The sequence below is a fragment of the Aegilops tauschii genome, chromosome 5 (genome assembly GCF_002575655.3).
Source record: "Aegilops tauschii subsp. strangulata cultivar AL8/78 chromosome 5, Aet v6.0, whole genome shotgun sequence".
Classification (NCBI taxonomy): domain Eukaryota; kingdom Viridiplantae; phylum Streptophyta; class Magnoliopsida; order Poales; family Poaceae; genus Aegilops; species Aegilops tauschii.
This window is the reverse complement of record NC_053039.3, coordinates 24,186,025-24,204,805: the sequence shown is the minus strand read 5'-3', so window position 1 is coordinate 24,204,805 and position 18,781 is coordinate 24,186,025. Positions and strand designations below refer to the sequence as shown.

General features: G+C 45.5%; 3 protein-coding genes across 3 annotated transcripts; all 3 read right to left on the bottom strand.

The window, feature by feature from the left end:
* Positions 1-3,509: 3,509 nt before the first annotated feature.
* LOC109769171 (protein P21-like) lies at positions 3,510-4,372 on the bottom strand. Its single transcript, XM_020327919.4, has one exon. The coding sequence runs from the start codon at positions 4,301-4,303 to the stop codon at positions 3,623-3,625; it is 681 nt and encodes a 226-aa protein (XP_020183508.1). The 5' UTR covers positions 4,304-4,372; the 3' UTR covers positions 3,510-3,622.
* Positions 4,373-11,529: 7,157 nt separating this feature from the next.
* LOC109769169 (alpha-amylase/trypsin inhibitor-like) lies at positions 11,530-12,503 on the bottom strand. Its single transcript, XM_020327917.4, has one exon. The coding sequence runs from the start codon at positions 12,434-12,436 to the stop codon at positions 11,729-11,731; it is 708 nt and encodes a 235-aa protein (XP_020183506.1). The 5' UTR covers positions 12,437-12,503; the 3' UTR covers positions 11,530-11,728.
* A 3,505-nt stretch (positions 12,504-16,008) lies between these two features.
* Positions 16,009-16,872, bottom strand: LOC141023262 (protein P21-like). Its single transcript, XM_073499667.1, has one exon. It carries the CDS (start codon positions 16,800-16,802, stop codon positions 16,122-16,124), a length of 681 nt encoding a protein of 226 aa, XP_073355768.1. The 5' UTR covers positions 16,803-16,872; the 3' UTR covers positions 16,009-16,121.
* Positions 16,873-18,781: the final 1,909 nt, after the last annotated feature.

The following is an 18,781-nucleotide window of genomic DNA, read 5'->3' as shown; positions in this document are numbered from 1 at the left end:
GGCAATGGAGGTATTTATTGTCGGGCGTCCATAGGCTGCTATAGGCTGGTTTGGTGGCGTGTCCAAATCCAGGCCAGCTAGCCTGCCTAGACATTTTCAACGGCGGCATCCGCATCAGGCTAGTCGTAATGGGAGTATCATAAGTGATATCATGCATGTCAACTAGGCTTTTTGGATGATGTGGCACACAATTAAATGAGAAAAGAGAGGATGTGGTATCATATCATGATACCGTATCATATTAAATGTTGTACTATTTTGTGTCATGCATGGTAATTAATAAGACAACCTAAGATACTAATTATGATACTATACATTACGGACGTAGTATCATACACTAGTATCATATGCATGATACTAGTATATGATACTCACCATTACGACCAGCCTCATGACGCAATTAATATGATTACAATGTAAGGTGCTAGAAAGCCAAAATCACTGAATCACTAGTACCGGAAACATTACCAGTGACCGGGTCTTCAGTCCCCCTTACAGGTTAGAGCGTCCAAGTGTCCGACCGGACATTTAAACAGGCTTTGAGGGGTCCGGTTAGATCAACTTTTTCTTCTCTCTCCTATCCGCGGTTAGTGTTTCTAAAACTGCCCGGTCGATTTAAGGAGTCCGGCTGTAGATGCTCTTAGCTAGTACATCAGCAGTGAAGGGCGGTCTCCCGTCAGAGTGAGGCTCATAACTTAGCATCCACTTGAACCTCTTGGAAAACCTCTTGGAAAAAAATGTTTTTCAACTACATGATCAGCCAGAATTTGGAGAGAGGAGGGGGGGGGGGGGGGGGTTATATCAAATTATTATAATGTATTGCACAGTAAATGTTATATGGTCAAACAATAATGCTTGTTGTTCCAAGATATACAAGTGAAAATGCATACCTAAGATGGAGAAGGCTTCATTCACATGGGTCCTCTCCTCGACGTACGTAAAGGACCGATACGCCGCCACTCCACCACTTAGACACCAACAGCCACGTCCACTCCGGCGAGGCACTCGGCTATTTGTCCTCTCACAAAGATCGACCCCTGTCTCTCCAGGTTCGCTACCCACAATCGGGAGCGAGACTGGCGCTAGGAACATCACCCACGAGATATGGTAATTTGGTGGTAAAATCCACGATGCTCCTGTGATCAACTGATGGATTCTCAGTGAGGAGGGGGGGGGGGGGGGGCAGCTTCATATGAGGAGCTCGCGGGTTCGACGGTGGATTTGAATTGACTGGAGAGGGCATCAGAAAGGGCGCGAGGGAAGCGCGGCACACCAGAGAAAACAACATAATTGCATCAGAAACTTGATTTTTATATAAAAAACGAAAGGTAAAAGGACAACTGAACAAGAAAAAGCCAATAGACAAAACATCCGAAAAAATAAAGAGGAAACTTCTAGACTGCATCTAATTAGGCCCGCCCATCTTTGTTCGCTCGCTCGCTTCCTTGTGCATTTGGTCGACAACGAAATCCCTATTTGCCGCTCGCCGCGGCCCAATGCCGTTGCTTCGCACAGCACAAGCGAGCCAGCGAGCGAACCGCTGATGGTCCGGCCCAAGTAGTTAGGATCCGTTTTTTCTATTTTGTTTTCGTTACAGTTTTCTTTGGTTTTTCCTTTTATTTTTTTCTTCGCTTGTTCTTCCTTTCCCTTTTCTTTTGCCTTTTCCTTTTCTTCTCTTAGGTAGAAAATTTTGAAAAATGTTAACGTATTTTAAGAAGTGTTTCTAATATTATAAAATGTTTACATTTATAATTTTAAAATGTTTACCATTCAAATTTTGTTCATATATTTCTAAACTATTTGGAAAATACAATGAACGTTCACCTTTTAAAAATGTTTGGGAAATTCTATAAATGTTTAAAATTTCAAAATTTATTCGTGACTCTGAAAAACTGTTTGAGTTTAAGAAATAGGTAAAAAAATTAAAAAATGTTTATGGCATTCCAAAAATTGTTATTTTTTTTCCTCAAAAATGACCACTACAGTACCATGCTACAACACTACTTCTCAAACTAACATATGTTGTTTTTTAACGCTGTCATGGACTCTAAAAAAGCATTGGAGAAGGTTATAGAGGGAGTAGTTGCTACATTGCGTTGCTGCAGTGCTTTTTTGAGGGGTATCACCAGGTTTTTATTAACTCAAAACAACGTTTGGGATACAAGCCATTTCAGGTGGGTATGTAACCCACAGGTGGCACCCCAAATCTAGCGATAAAGCAGCTTTTGCTAGGCAGTGAGCTTCTTCATGTGATTCTCTCATCTCATGCTTTACCCCTAGCATCTTCAAAGGATGACATATTTGCTTTCATATCCTTTATTTATGGTCACTGAACTTGGTCCTACATTCAGATTATTAATCCATGTTTAGGCACTGAAGCAGTACTTTGTTTATGGGCCGGTAGCCCAGCGGCTGCTCCTATTCGGCTCGCTACTGTTGGATACAGCAAGCGTCACATAAGATGTCCTGTCGACAAACCGAGGCAACGAGCATCATATAGGAAATACGAGATTCACGGTTAGCTACTATCTCAGGAAAAGACAACAAAACTTGGGCAGGCCCTAGGCCTGTAGCCAATGCCTTATTTCATATACTCCCTCAGATCCATATTAATTGTCGCTGATTTAGTACAACGAAAAGGTGTAGTAGCACCGGGCGTCCAGACCCCCATTATCCTCCCGTTGAATCGCACAGAGACTGTGCAGAGGTCTGACGAGTTACAGGCAGCAGTGTGCTTAGCCAGGCCATTTTCCCTCATCTAACATCGATGTGTACCAGGCCGTAGGTCTCAGTATTAGGTCTAGTCAGCAAGTACAGGTCTGACGAACTTGTCTCCAACAGAAGTGACAGGCGGGTCACGTTCTACATGGTCAAAGCGGCGCGTGCGGTAACCTTGACCATTCGTTTTTGAGACAATAACTTGTACAGACATTTGCAGGTCATCTCCACTGCTCTAAAACGGACTCCTCTTGATAAAGGTGGGAGCCAGCGAATTGAAAACAGCAGCTGTCTCCACTGATATGCTTGGCAATCATTTACAGAGACATGAATAGTACCCGTGGCACTGTTCAACTACAGGATGTACTCCCTCTCTCTATACAAAGACTACTCTGGTCCAAGGCTGACTTTTCCATGTTCATGTGCTGCACACACTGTAGAGAGACAGAGATTGAACAGTGGCATGTGATGTGATGCGTTGGTTACTTTTGGGGTTTACGAATCATGGGTTGGACAACGACCAGGCTATGTAGTTGGGAATCTTTACTGTTCACCTAGGCCTGCTAAACAAACTAGCGGTCAAGGGCCTAGTACATATCTCGATGAGAAAGGTACAGCATGAGCGGCTAAGATAACCGGGAGTCCAGACCCCCCGGGTGCTAAAAAGCCAATCTCAAAATTGCACTAAACCGATGACAATTAATATGGATAGAAGGTAGTAGTATGTTTGTTCTCAAAACAAAAAAGTTGACTATTGTATCCTTAAAAAAGAAAAAATGTTGTCGAACAACTTTTCTCAATAAAGTTTTTCAGTATAATTTTTGTGGAATCATGTGTAATCATTATTTCCATTACATTATAGATAGAGACTTATATATTGAAGTAAATTGAATCCCAATCGCCTCTATGGGCAGAAGGTGACTTGGTAGTCTGATCCGACGGGGCAGGTGAAGGTGCTGCTCTTGTCGTCGTAGGCGTAGCTGTAGGCGTCCGGGCAGTGCCCCTTGAAGAAGCGCGAGTAGTCCGTCGGCCCGCAGGTCGACGGCGTGAGCGGCGGCATGCAGCAGTACTGGGGGGCGCCGAACTTGACGCAGGCACTCACGCATCCTCCGTCCACCTTCAGCTCCGACGGGCAATTTGCGTTGATGTCCGCGGCACAGCTTATCGCGTGAAAGCCGCCGCCGGCAGGCCCAAAGCTCATCGGCACGTTGAATCCGTCAACGAGGGAGATGTCATAGAAGTCGGGGCTGCCGCCCTTACCCAGCGTGTACTCGGCGAGCGTCGCGGGTGGCCTCCCGCCGGCAGCGCAGGCTAGCACGCCGCCACAGTCGCCCGTGGTGCATGACCCGCGGCCACTAGCATCGAAGTTGCAGCCGGTGCGGCCCCAAATCCTTCCAGCCGCCGTGCCCGGGGGGACTTGAATGGTCGCCGCCTGACCCGTGTCGAGCCTGCTCCCGCCGCCGACCGGGTAGGCTCCTGGCCACACCGTGTAGGGGCACTTGTTGAGTAGGTGGACAGTGATAGCGTCGGTGGTGGCAGCGATTGCGAGGAGAAGAGCAAGGATGAGGGTAAGTGAAGATGCCATGGTCGTCGTTGTTGTTTGTGTTGCCTGTGTAGTGAACGATGGAGGACCGGGGATGCTCCTGGATGCTAAATATAGATATTTTTGATATCTGTGTAAATGTGACCTTTTACATGCATTTTAAATGGCATTAGATGTGCCAGATTATATACCTCCGAATATATATAGGCACTCATTTATATGATCTTAATGAGCCACGGTGGCGTTTGCATCAGGCGATTAATATGTACAGTACGATACAAAGGCCAGACATGTTAAAGGGATTCTCAGTTTCGTTTTTCGAGCGCTGCTCAAAATAGAAAAGGTCAGCTGCAACGATTTTTTTGTTTGATAGGAGGCAAAAGTTTGCCTCATCATATTAATATTGACGCCGATAAGTATGAACGTTCGGTTTTTGACCATGGTAAATTGAATTTTTTTATGACAATTTTAGTTGACCGAGGCTGTCAAGTCTAGTTGACAAACATGATAAGTCTGTCTTAGTTTATTTTATGCTAGAAAATTGTCAAGCTTACCAAGTAAAACTTGCCATCCCCAGGTCAACTAAAATTGCCATTACAAACATTCGATTTGCCTTGGTCAAAAGCCGTATGTTCGGTACTTATCATTTCCTTATTAATCAAGGATGAGTACATAGGAACAAAATCGATCTAGGTGCGACTGAACCAGGACCTGTCTACTCTCACGATATTAGCAAGCTCAGGCGAAAATAACACTGCCTCCTAAGAAAACGGATGCTGTGAGAATCGAGCAGTTCAGGCCGATCTGCCTTCTCAATGTTAGTTTTAAAATTTTTCACCAAGGTGGGGACTAATCGGCTCACACAGATTGCGCATTCTGTGGTGCAGCACTCCCAAACTGCTTTCATGCCGGACAGAAACATCCTAGAAGGGGTGATGGTCCTTCATGAAACGCTCCACGAAATTCACGCGAAAAAATTAGATGGAGTTGTTTTTAAGGTGGATTTCGAAAAAGCGTACGATAAAGTCAAATGGCCATTCCTTCAACAGGCATTGCGTATGAAAGGTTTTGATGAAGACTGGCGCCGCCATGTTGAATCGTATACGCAAAAAGGGAGTGTTGGAATTAAAGTGAATGACGAAATAGGTCATTATTCCCAGACACATAAGGGCCTGAGACAAGGAGATCCGATGTCCCCTATCCTGTTCAACATTGTAGTGGATATGTTGGCAATCATGATAGGAAGGGCTAAGGAGGCTGGTCAAGTGGGTGGCCTGGTACCTCATCTCGTTGATGGAGGTGTGTCCATCCTTCAGTACGCCGATGATACAATCATCTTTATGGAGCATGACTTGGCCAAAGCGCGAAATATGAAGCTGGTGTTATGCCTCTTTGAACAATTGACCGGGTTAAAGATCAACTTTCACAAAAGCGAGTTGTTCTGCTTTGGTAGAGCCAATGATGAACAAGAGGCATATAGGCAACTGTTTGGGTGCGATTTGGGGGCCTTACCTTTCACTTACTTAGGAATACCAATCCACCATCGTAAGCTGACAAACAGAGAATGGAAGTGCATCGAGGACCGATTTGAAAAGAAACTGAGTTGCTGGAAGGGCAAGCTCATGTCATACGGAGGCCGATTAATTCTGATTAACTCGGTTCTCACGAGCATGCCTATGTTTCTTTTGTCGTTCTTCTAAGTCCCAGTTGGAGTCAGGAAAAGACTGGACTTCTATCGATCACGATTCTTCTGGCAGGGTGATGAACTAAAAAGAAAATACCGTCTCACCAAATGGGATATCATCTGTCGACCGAAAGACCAAGGGGGTCTTGGTATTGAGAATCTTGAGGTCAAGAACAAATGTCTCCTCAGCAAGTGGCTGTGGAAGTTATCAAGCGAGATTGATGCCCCTTGGGCGCAAATCCTCCGTAGCAAGTATCTCCACTCCAAAACTTTGTCTCAGGTGACAGTAAGGCTGACTGACTCACCTTTTTGGAAAGGGCTTATGAAAGTCAAATTAACCTTGTTTAATAAGACAAAGTTTATCATTGGTAACGGTGCTAGTACACGATTCTGGGAGGATACTTGGTTCGGAGAGACACCCCTAGCTATTCAATACCCGTCTCTGTATCGTATTGTTCAACGACGTGAGGTGTTCGTTGCAACGGTACTTCAATCTATCCCCCTTAATATTCAGTTCAGAAGGGCGCTAGTGGGCAATCGTTGGGAAGAATGGCTCCATCTAGTAAGTAGACCGATGGAGATTCAGCTTTCGCAACAACCCGATAAGTTACGCTGGAAGCTTACTAGGTCTGGAGTATTTACATTTAAATCAATGTATATTGATGTTATCAATTCAAGCTCGATTCCTAGTTCTAAACATGTTTGGGCTGTCAAAGTCCCTTTGAAAATCAAAGTGTTTATGTGGTTTGTCCATAAACAAGTTATTTTAACTAAGGACAATTTGACAAAGCGTAATTGGACAGGACCTACTAGGTGTAGTTTCTGTGATCGGGATGAAACGATCAAACACCTTTTTCTTGATTGACCGCTAGCCAAAGTTTTATGGCGGACAGTCCATATTGCTTTTAATATTACTCCACCGAGTTCTATCAACACGTTATTTGGAACGTGGCTTAACGGGATAGAGCCCGAAACAGCGAGACATATCCGCGTAGGAGTCTGTGCTTTATTGTGGGCAGTCTGGAACTGCAGAAATGATTTTGGTTTTTAACAGGACAACAAACATTCATTTTTTGCAGGTTATTTTCCGAGCCACGGCGTTGATCCGTTTGTGGTCGTTACTCACCTCGACGGAGGCCAGGGAGCGTTTGGTTATTGGATCTATCCGCTGGGAGACGGTAGCACGGGATATCTTCAACCGGTTTGGATGGCGGTTATGTAATAGGATAGGCAATTAGTTTACCTACCTCTCTTTTGCCAGCCGATTGTCGCGTCCTTTATTTGGCTAGTTTATCTTCTAGCCATTTTGGCTCTGTGTGAGCTCTTCTTTTTTTCGTTTTTGAGACTTTAAGACCTTATTGGAACCTATTTATTTGTTTAATAAGATGGCCGTTTGCATCGTTCTGATGCAGAGGCCGGGGAGTCCCTCCTTTTCGAAAAAAAGAAAAAAAACCTGCCATCATGATGAACTTCCCATTTCCGCACCTAACCTTCCCAGCGATCTTGTGAAGAAGCTGTTGCAAGTCAACACTTCACAACCGGTGCACCACTAGCGAGAGGTCGAGGTATCGCAATGGGAACTGGGACCGCATAGCCGGGAAGGCGGCCATGATATCATCAAGATTAATGCCCGCACATCTGATTGGGGCAACCAAACTGTTCTGAACATTTGTTACTAAGCAAGTGACATCTTTAAAACTTTGCAGAATGCTTGCTAGCATATGAATATGCTCCTTTATCGGTGAGGGATAACGACACCGATATCGCCTCCATCATCTGGTATGGTAGACCAAAATCAAGCCCTCCCTCCCAATAGCCTGAACGAGGAGACGATGACTGCAACGCACCATGACCAAAGTCGGAGCTCGATTTTCACTAACTGCCACTTCTGCCCAACTCGTCGCCGGCTGGATCGTTGCCAAGTTCACACATAAGCTTTGTGCTAGGCCCCAACCGCGTCGCTGTACGACCACTGGCTACGCCGATGACGGATCCGGACGGGTGCTAGATCCGCAACCCATCACCACCAATCATCACCAAAGTAGAGCAACCCATGGAGGCAACGACCACCGCCGCATATCCAGGGGCGGCATCCTGACCGCCACGCCCGATCTCCCACAAGCACCACCCAGTCGCCTCAGGGGACACTGCTGTAATCCACCCGCCCAAGCACCTTTGACGCCGGTCCTGCCGCCACCATGGCCAACGCTGGTGACAGCAGCGGCAAGTGAGATCCCGAGATCGGGGCATCACGACGCTACGGATGGGCCCCGACATCGCCTTGGGGAACATCACGAGGGGTTTTCATTCGGTTCCTATGAGGTCTATGTTCAACACTATCATAGGGTTTCCTAGATAAGGCCTTATTAGCTGAATTTGTAGTTCCTTTCTTGTACATGATTTGATACTGTAGGTCCGTCATTTTGGTCATCAAAAAGTCAGGTCGGTTCCGTTGTGAGAGCAGTGATAGCGGCACATATCGGTGCCTCATTCTGGTGGTGGCAGTGGTCATTCTATGGCGCGGAGAGCTCGATGTAGTCTTTATTATGTTTGTAGTGTTTTATACACACGTTGAATCTTTATATAATAGATCTGGCCAAAAATGAAAAAAAAATGTGTTCAAGATTTTCTTTCAAGCTCTGTGTTAGTCTTCGACATCGCACTTTTTCCTGTTTTTTTCTTCCCGGTTTTCTCTGGCTTTTTCCTTTATGGTTTTTTTTCTCATTGGTTTTCCTTTCCTTCTTTTAGGTAGAAAATTGTGAAAAATGTTCGCATATTGGAAAAAGTGTACATGTTTTTATAAAATATTTGCATATACAAAATAATGTTTTGCTGCGTCATCTGAAGAAAAAACCACACTCCTTAACTCAATAACCATGACTCAAATCCCAATAGGTTCATGTCCTTTATTTCAACACATGGCGTCCCATCTGTGCTTCCACTCATTCCCCTTCCCATCCTCGCTGACGGTGGCCTCACTGTTCACGGAATCACTACACATTTGAACGTTGTCAAGTATATCTCCTAAGCTGTCCTGTCTCTCGGCATGACATGAAAAATCTGCTTTCTTTTTCTGTGGACTTTTGCCGAGGCGTGCATGCATGCGTGGTTATAGATGGTTTCTTTCGTCTGCAACCTTCGTTTTGTTGAGGTGCCCATTTCTAATCCGGATCAGCACCGATATGAAAGAAAAACAGATCATGTGCTATTGATGAATGTTGCACCCTAAATAACATTTCTTAAATGCTTAACAGGTACAATAACATCATATTCAGATTTTTCACATTTTTCTAATCAAATTCCATGTATAACATGTTAAATTTGGAGTTCGTATTTAAAAGATATGGATATTTTTAAAAAGCACTTGATCTGTACTGCAGGTGGATTAACCCAGATATCAGGGGTTTCCTACATACGCAAAAAATCTAACCGCAAAGTGGCTTGCCGGGTGACTACCAGAAACATCAGACGGTTTTCTGCAAGAGCGAAAGTCTAACTTAAAACTGAATTGCTGGTTGATTACCAGAAACAACAGGGGATTTTTTTTGCTAAATAGCAGTACGGACCAAGTATACCTATTTTCTTTATTTGTAGCTGTAGTTAGTAGTTATTTTCTCTGACAGATCTCATGGGATTCGATCGGTGTTGGTCTTCGATGGATCTTCATGGATCCAGTCTTGGTGTGTCTACGTTCGTGTGTCTACAGATTGGTCTCTTTTGATCTATGTTTTTCTTCATCAGCGGCGGTTGCTGTTCTGGTGCGCTGGTCCTCTAAAGCCTTAGCACGACGACTTCCTGATTGTCTACTACGATGAGTTTTGTCCGGCTCCGATGAAGGAGGGGCGATGACGGCGGCGTGCCTTCGGCTCGCTCCAGTGCTTGTAGTCGTCGCTAGGTGGTCAATTGACATGAATGTATTTTTTACTATTTCTAGTGTTCTTTCTACTACCATGACATTTGATGAATAGATTGTAAATTTTCTTGCAAAAAAAAAATAACAACTTGCTGCGTTTCCAATTGAAAAAAAAGTTGTTGCATTCAAATCAGTAGTATGCACGACTATTTCTATGTTGATTACTTCTACTGCACTTGCTCAATCCACTATGTTTGGCAACAAAAAAAATGCCTGAGAGAGACTAGAACTTTACTGAAAGTTGATGCTGCCACTTCCGACCAATAAGTCTACCCACGTGAAACAGATTCTTGCAAAATAGAAAAATAATGCAAGGACGAAAACGAAAGGAGGTTAATTTTAGGGCTGTCAACTAGATTTGGTGTGAGGAGTTGCAGATTTATACAGGGGTTCAACGACGACGACTGCGGCTACAGAGCGCTGGTCTTTAGGGGTACGTGGAAGACTTCCTGGCTGTCATCAGCAAGGTCAAGCTGGCTCCGGTATGAGAGCGAAGACAGCGGCGTGTCGGCGGCTCGTTCTGACGGCGGCACGTTTTTTTCTATTTCTAAACTGTAAAAAATGCACGTGAGGAGCGATTCAGACCCGCGACTTCGTTGCTCGGTGTAAGCCGCGATAATCAACTAGACACCACAAATGGTGTACATATTGTTTCATCTTCCTTCTTTCTTCTTTGCTTTTTTGTCTCTTTTTTCTTTATTTATGTTCCTTTTTTTTCAAATGCGTGAATTTTTATCAAAGTCGATGAACTTTTCAAAATTAATGTTGTTTTCTTAAATCAGTGAACATTTTTTTTCTATTTTTTTTTCAAATGCCCGAACCTTTTTTCTCATAATTCCTTTTTTTATTTCTTGAATATTTTTTAAATTTTTAAAAGATGTACAGGGAGGCTCTCCATAGCTCCATTTCCAGAATGAAACCCAAAGGTCTGTGACGGTACATCAGCTCAAAGAGCAGTTCAAAAGGAATGTAAACAGCTACAAGAGCTGCAGAAACGCGAGAGGAAACTAAGCTAGTGGCACGCAGGCCTCAGGTCGATCACACCAAGAAAATCAAGGAATTCGTGAACGAAAACACACACGGGGGGCACTGAGGCGCCATTCACATCATGACCAGCTCACCGGACCTCCTGAACTTGTGCGGCAGCGCCTCAGAGGCTTGAGGTGACCAGCAGGCCACGAGCGTTGACACCAGGCTCCGTGTGATACTTTTGTCCATCAGGTCTCGTTTCTTGGCTGGCGATTGGAATCCCTCATTGTCTTTCAAGATTCTAAGCTTACTCCAATGATCATCAACATCATTTCTTGTGGCCTTCTCCCGCATCAGCCACTCAAGATCCGAAGAGGTTGTTGCATGAAACTCGTCAGAGAGCTCATAAACTCCTCCAATCTCACCTTGCCAGCATCTGGAGACAGGACCGCCCAGAGTTTGAGCGTCCTGAGAATTAGTCCCCATACCTAGAGAATGGATGTCCAAATGGTGTTGTTAAAAATCATAGAGTTCCCATATTTCCACAAACACCAGAGGACAACAGAGCTTATAATGTTCAGAGCAGAGTTCTTATTGGAGACCTAGTAGTGAGCAACGGATTCAAAATTTGTGCTTATTTGGATATGGAAGAAGCTACTAACAAAGGACCAAACATGTCTAGCTACTACACAGTCAAAGAACAAACAGAATTGCACTTCACATATATAACCGTAGAAATTACACCTCCATTTTATTTATACATTTATTCGCTGAATGGCACGCACCAGCCATGCACGCCCGCACATGTGACATTATATATGGGCATATATATGGGCACACACACAAATGATCGATGATCAACATAAGTAAGGAAGACTACAAGGAGTAGTACGTCCTCTGCTTACTGATCCATGTGTAAATCATTTCGGGCGGGGCAGAGGACGATCTGGTAGTTGGTTCCGGCGGGACACGTGAAGGTGCTGGTCTGGTCGTCCTTGGCGTAGCTGTAGGCGTCTGGGCACTTGCCCTTGAAGAACCTCGAGTAGTTGGTCGGCGGGCAGTTGTGCTCGAACTGGCCCCGGCAGCAGTAGGTGTCGCCGCCGAACTTGCCGCACGCGCTCGCGCACCCTCCGGGCACCTGCAGCTCGGGCAGGCACTCCCTGGTGATGTCTACGGCGCAGGTCGCCGCACGGCACGGCGCGCCGCCGACGGGCTGGAAGCTCATGGGCGTATTGAAGCCGTCGATGACGGACAGATCGAAGAAGTCCTGGCTCCCGCCCTGCCCCAGCGTGTACTCGGCCAGCGTGGCAGGCTGCTCGCCCGACACGCGGCAGGAGAGCGCGCCCGCGCAGTCGCCGGTGATGCAGTGGCCGCGGCCGCTGCCGTCGAAGGTGCATCCCGTGCGCGGCCACACCCTGGCGCCCGCGGTGCCGGCGGGCATGTTGAGCTGCCACGACTGGCCCGGGTCGAGACGCACGCCGCCGCCTGGGAGCGCGCCCGGCCATATCGTGTAGGAGCACCGGTTCACGACGGTGATAGTGGCCGCATCGGCGGTGGCAGCGAGCACGAGCACGAGAGCGATGAGGTGGACGACGCCAGAGAACGCCATGGCACCTGCCGTTGTTGTTGTTTGACGAATGGTGATGCGGCGATTCTGAATGGTGGTTTGGCGGTGTGGCAATGGAGGTATTTATTGTCGGGCGTCCATAGGCTGCTATAGGCTGGTTTGGTGGCGTGTCCAAATCCAGGCCAGCTAGCCTGCCTAGACATTTTCAACGGCGGCATCCGCATCAGGCTAGTCGTAATGGGAGTATCATAAGTGATATCATGCATGTCAACTAGGCTTTTTGGATGATGTGGCACACAATTAAATGAGAAAAGAGAGGATGTGGTATCATATCATGATACCGTATCATATTAAATGTTGTACTATTTTGTGTCATGCATGGTAATTAATAAGACAACCTAAGATACTAATTATGATACTATACATTACGGACGTAGTATCATACACTAGTATCATATGCATGATACTAGTATATGATACTCACCATTACGACCAGCCTCATGACGCAATTAATATGATTACAATGTAAGGTGCTAGAAAGCCAAAATCACTGAATCACTAGTACCGGAAACATTACCAGTGACCGGGTCTTCAGTCCCCCTTACAGGTTAGAGCGTCCAAGTGTCCGACCGGACATTTAAACAGGCTTTGAGGGGTCCGGTTAGATCAACTTTTTCTTCTCTCTCCTATCCGCGGTTAGTGTTTCTAAAACTGCCCGGTCGATTTAAGGAGTCCGGCTGTAGATGCTCTTAGCTAGTACATCAGCAGTGAAGGGCGGTCTCCCGTCAGAGTGAGGCTCATAACTTAGCATCCACTTGAACCTCTTGGAAAACCTCTTGGAAAAAAATGTTTTTCAACTACATGATCAGCCAGAATTTGGAGAGAGGAGGGGGGGGGGGGGGGGGGTTATATCAAATTATTATAATGTATTGCACAGTAAATGTTATATGGTCAAACAATAATGCTTGTTGTTCCAAGATATACAAGTGAAAATGCATACCTAAGATGGAGAAGGCTTCATTCACATGGGTCCTCTCCTCGACGTACGTAAAGGACCGATACGCCGCCACTCCACCACTTAGACACCAACAGCCACGTCCACTCCGGCGAGGCACTCGGCTATTTGTCCTCTCACAAAGATCGACCCCTGTCTCTCCAGGTTCGCTACCCACAATCGGGAGCGAGACTGGCGCTAGGAACATCACCCACGAGATATGGTAATTTGGTGGTAAAATCCACGATGCTCCTGTGATCAACTGATGGATTCTCAGTGAGGAGGGGGGGGGGGCAGCTTCATATGAGGAGCTCGCGGGTTCGACGGTGGATTTGAATTGACTGGAGAGGGCATCAGAAAGGGCGCGAGGGAAGCGCGGCACACCAGAGAAAACAACATAATTGCATCAGAAACTTGATTTTTATATAAAAAACGAAAGGTAAAAGGACAACTGAACAAGAAAAAGCCAATAGACAAAACATCCGAAAAAATAAAGAGGAAACTTCTAGACTGCATCTAATTAGGCCCGCCCATCTTTGTTCGCTCGCTCGCTTCCTTGTGCATTTGGTCGACAACGAAATCCCTATTTGCCGCTCGCCGCGGCCCAATGCCGTTGCTTCGCACAGCACAAGCGAGCCAGCGAGCGAACCGCTGATGGTCCGGCCCAAGTAGTTAGGATCCGTTTTTTCTATTTTGTTTTCGTTACAGTTTTCTTTGGTTTTTCCTTTTATTTTTTTCTTCGCTTGTTCTTCCTTTCCCTTTTCTTTTGCCTTTTCCTTTTCTTCTCTTAGGTAGAAAATTTTGAAAAATGTTAACGTATTTTAAGAAGTGTTTCTAATATTATAAAATGTTTACATTTATAATTTTAAAATGTTTACCATTCAAATTTTGTTCATATATTTCTAAACTATTTGGAAAATACAATGAACGTTCACCTTTTAAAAATGTTTGGGAAATTCTATAAATGTTTAAAATTTCAAAATTTATTCGTGACTCTGAAAAACTGTTTGAGTTTAAGAAATAGGTAAAAAAATTAAAAAATGTTTATGGCATTCCAAAAATTGTTATTTTTTTTCCTCAAAAATGACCACTACAGTACCATGCTACAACACTACTTCTCAAACTAACATATGTTGTTTTTTAACGCTGTCATGGACTCTAAAAAAGCATTGGAGAAGGTTATAGAGGGAGTAGTTGCTACATTGCGTTGCTGCAGTGCTTTTTTGAGGGGTATCACCAGGTTTTTATTAACTCAAAACAACGTTTGGGATACAAGCCATTTCAGGTGGGTATGTAACCCACAGGTGGCACCCCAAATCTAGCGATAAAGCAGCTTTTGCTAGGCAGTGAGCTTCTTCATGTGATTCTCTCATCTCATGCTTTACCCCTAGCATCTTCAAAGGATGACATATTTGCTTTCATATCCTTTATTTATGGTCACTGAACTTGGTCCTACATTCAGATTATTAATCCATGTTTAGGCACTGAAGCAGTACTTTGTTTATGGGCCGGTAGCCCAGCGGCTGCTCCTATTCGGCTCGCTACTGTTGGATACAGCAAGCGTCACATAAGATGTCCTGTCGACAAACCGAGGCAACGAGCATCATATAGGAAATACGAGATTCACGGTTAGCTACTATCTCAGGAAAAGACAACAAAACTTGGGCAGGCCCTAGGCCTGTAGCCAATGCCTTATTTCATATACTCCCTCAGATCCATATTAATTGTCGCTGATTTAGTACAACGAAAAGGTGTAGTAGCACCGGGCGTCCAGACCCCCATTATCCTCCCGTTGAATCGCACAGAGACTGTGCAGAGGTCTGACGAGTTACAGGCAGCAGTGTGCTTAGCCAGGCCATTTTCCCTCATCTAACATCGATGTGTACCAGGCCGTAGGTCTCAGTATTAGGTCTAGTCAGCAAGTACAGGTCTGACGAACTTGTCTCCAACAGAAGTGACAGGCGGGTCACGTTCTACATGGTCAAAGCGGCGCGTGCGGTAACCTTGACCATTCGTTTTTGAGACAATAACTTGTACAGACATTTGCAGGTCATCTCCACTGCTCTAAAACGGACTCCTCTTGATAAAGGTGGGAGCCAGCGAATTGAAAACAGCAGCTGTCTCCACTGATATGCTTGGCAGTCATTTACAGAGACATGAATAGTACCCGTGGCACTGTTCAACTACAGGATGTACTCCCTCTCTCTATACAAAGACTACTCTGGTCCAAGGCTGACTTTTCCATGTTCATGTGCTGCACACACTGTAGAGAGACAGAGATTGAACAGTGGCATGTGATGTGATGCGTTGGTTACTTTTGGGGTTTACGAATCATGGGTTGGACAACGACCAGGCTATGTAGTTGGGAATCTTTACTGTTCACCTAGGCCTGCTAAACAAACTAGCGGTCAAGGGCCTAGTACATATCTCGATGAGAAAGGTACAACATGAGCGGCTAAGATAACCGGGAGTCCAGACCCCCCGGGTGCTAAAAAGCCAATCTCAAAATTGCACTAAACCGATGACAATTAATATGGATAGAAGGTAGTAGTATGTTTGTTCTCAAAACAAAAAAGTTGACTATTGTATCCTTAAAAAAGAAAAAATGTTGTCGAACAACTTTTCTCAATAAAGTTTTTCAGTATAATTTTTGTGGAATCATGTGTAATCATTATTTCCATTACATTATAGATAGAGACTTATATATTGAAGTAAATTGAATCCCAATCGCCTCTATGGGCAGAAGGTGACTTGGTAGTCTGATCCGACGGGGCAGGTGAAGGTGCTGCTCTTGTCGTCGTAGGCGTAGCTGTAGGCGTCCGGGCAGTGCCCCTTGAAGAAGCGCGAGTAGTCCGTCGGCCCGCAGGTCGACGGCGTGAGCGGCGGCATGCAGCAGTACTGGGGGGCGCCGAACTTGACGCAGGCACTCACGCATCCTCCGTCCACCTTCAGCTCCGACGGGCAATTTGCGTTGATGTCCGCGGCACAGCTTATCGCGTGAAAGCCGCCGCCGGCAGGCCCAAAGCTCATCGGCACGTTGAATCCGTCAACGAGGGAGATGTCATAGAAGTCGGGGCTGCCGCCCTTACCCAGCGTGTACTCGGCGAGCGTCGCGGGTGGCCTCCCGCCGGCAGCGCAGGCTAGCACGCCGCCACAGTCGCCCGTGGTGCATGACCCGCGGCCACTAGCATCGAAGTTGCAGCCGGTGCGGCCCCAAATCCTTCCAGCCGCCGTGCCCGGGGGGACTTGAATGGTCGCCGCCTGACCCGTGTCGAGCCTGCTCCCGCCGCCGACCGGGTAGGCTCCTGGCCACACCGTGTAGGGGCACTTGTTGAGTAGGTGGACAGTGATAGCGTCGGTGGTGGCAGCGATTGCGAGGAGAAGAGCAAGGATGAGGGTAAGTGAAGATGCCATGGTCGTCGTTGTTGTTTGTGTTGCCTGTGTAGTGAACGATGGAGGACCGGGGATGCTCCTGGATGCTAAATATAGATATTTTTGATATCTGTGTAAATGTGACCTTTTACATGCATTTTAAATGGCATTAGATGTGCCAGATTATATACCTCCGAATATATATAGGCACTCATTTATATGATCTTAATGAGCCACGGTGGCGTTTGCATCAGGCGATTAATATGTACAGTACGATACAAAGGCCAGACATGTTAAAGGGATTCTCAGTTTCGTTTTTCGAGCGCTGCTCAAAATAGAAAAGGTCAGCTGCAACGATTTTTTTGTTTGATAGGAGGCAAAAGTTTGCCTCATCATATTAATATTGACGCCGATAAGTATGAACGTTCGGTTTTTGACCATGGTAAATTGAATTTTTTTATGACAATTTTAGTTGACCGAGGCTGTCAAGTCTAGTTGACAAACATGATAAGTCTGTCTTAGTTTATTTTATGCTAGAAAATTGTCAAGCTTACCAAGTAAAACTTGCCATCCCCAGGTCAACTAAAATTGCCATTACAAACATTCGATTTGCCTTGGTCAAAAGCCGTATGTTCGGTACTTATCATTTCCTTATTAATCAAGGATGAGTACATAGGAACAAAATCGATCTAGGTGCGACTGAACCAGGACCTGTCTACTCTCGCGATATTAGCAAGCTCAGGCGAAAATAACACTGCCTCCTAAGAAAACGGATGCTGTGAGAATCGAGCAGTTCAGGCCGATCTGCCTTCTCAATGTTAGTTTTAAAATTTTTCACCAAGGTGGGGACTAATCGGCTCACACAGATTGCGCATTCTGTGGTGCAGCACTCCCAAACTGCTTTCATGCCGGACAGAAACATCCTAGAAGGGGTGATGGTCCTTCATGAAACGCTCCACGAAATTCACGCGAAAAAATTAGATGGAGTTGTTTTTAAGGTGGATTTCGAAAAAGCGTACGATAAAGTCAAATGGCCATTCCTTCAACAGGCATTGCGTATGAAAGGTTTTGATGAAGACTGGCGCCGCCATGTTGAATCGTATACGCAAAAAGGGAGTGTTGGAATTAAAGTGAATGACGAAATAGGTCATTATTCCCAGACACATAAGGGCCTGAGACAAGGAGATCCGATGTCCCCTATCCTGTTCAACATTGTAGTGGATATGTTGGCAATCATGATAGGAAGGGCTAAGGAGGCTGGTCAAGTGGGTGGCCTGGTACCTCATCTCGTTGATGGAGGTGTGTCCATCCTTCAGTACGCCGATGATACAATCATCTTTATGGAGCATGACTTGGCCAAAGCGCGAAATATGAAGCTGGTGTTATGCCTCTTTGAACAATTGACCGGGTTAAAGATCAACTTTCACAAAAGCGAGTTGTTCTGCTTTGGTAGAGCCAATGATGAACAAGAGGCATATAGGCAACTGTTTGGGTGCGATTTGGGGGCCTTACCTTTCACTTACTTAGGAATACCAATCCACCATCGTAAGCTGACAAACAGAGAATGGAAGTGCATCGAGGACCGATTTGAAAAGAAACTGAGTTGCTGGAAGGGCAAGCTCATGTCATACGGAGGCCGATTAATTCTGATTAACTCGGTTCTCACGAGCATGCCTATGTTTCTTTTGTCGTTCTTCTAAGTCCCAGTTGGAGTCAGGAAAAGACTGGACTTCTATCGATCACGATTCTTCTGGCAGGGTGATGAACTAAAAAGAAAATACCGTCTCACCAAATGGGATATCATCTGTCGACCGAAAGACCAAGGGGGTCTTGGTATTGAGAATCTTGAGGTCAAGAACAAATGTCTCCTCAGCAAGTGGCTGTGGAAGTTATCAAGCGAGATTGATGCCCCTTGGGCGCAAATCCTCCGTAGCAAGTATCTCCACTCCAAAACTTTGTCTCAGGTGACAGTAAGGCTGACTGACTCACCTTTTTGGAAAGGGCTTATGAAAGTCAAATTA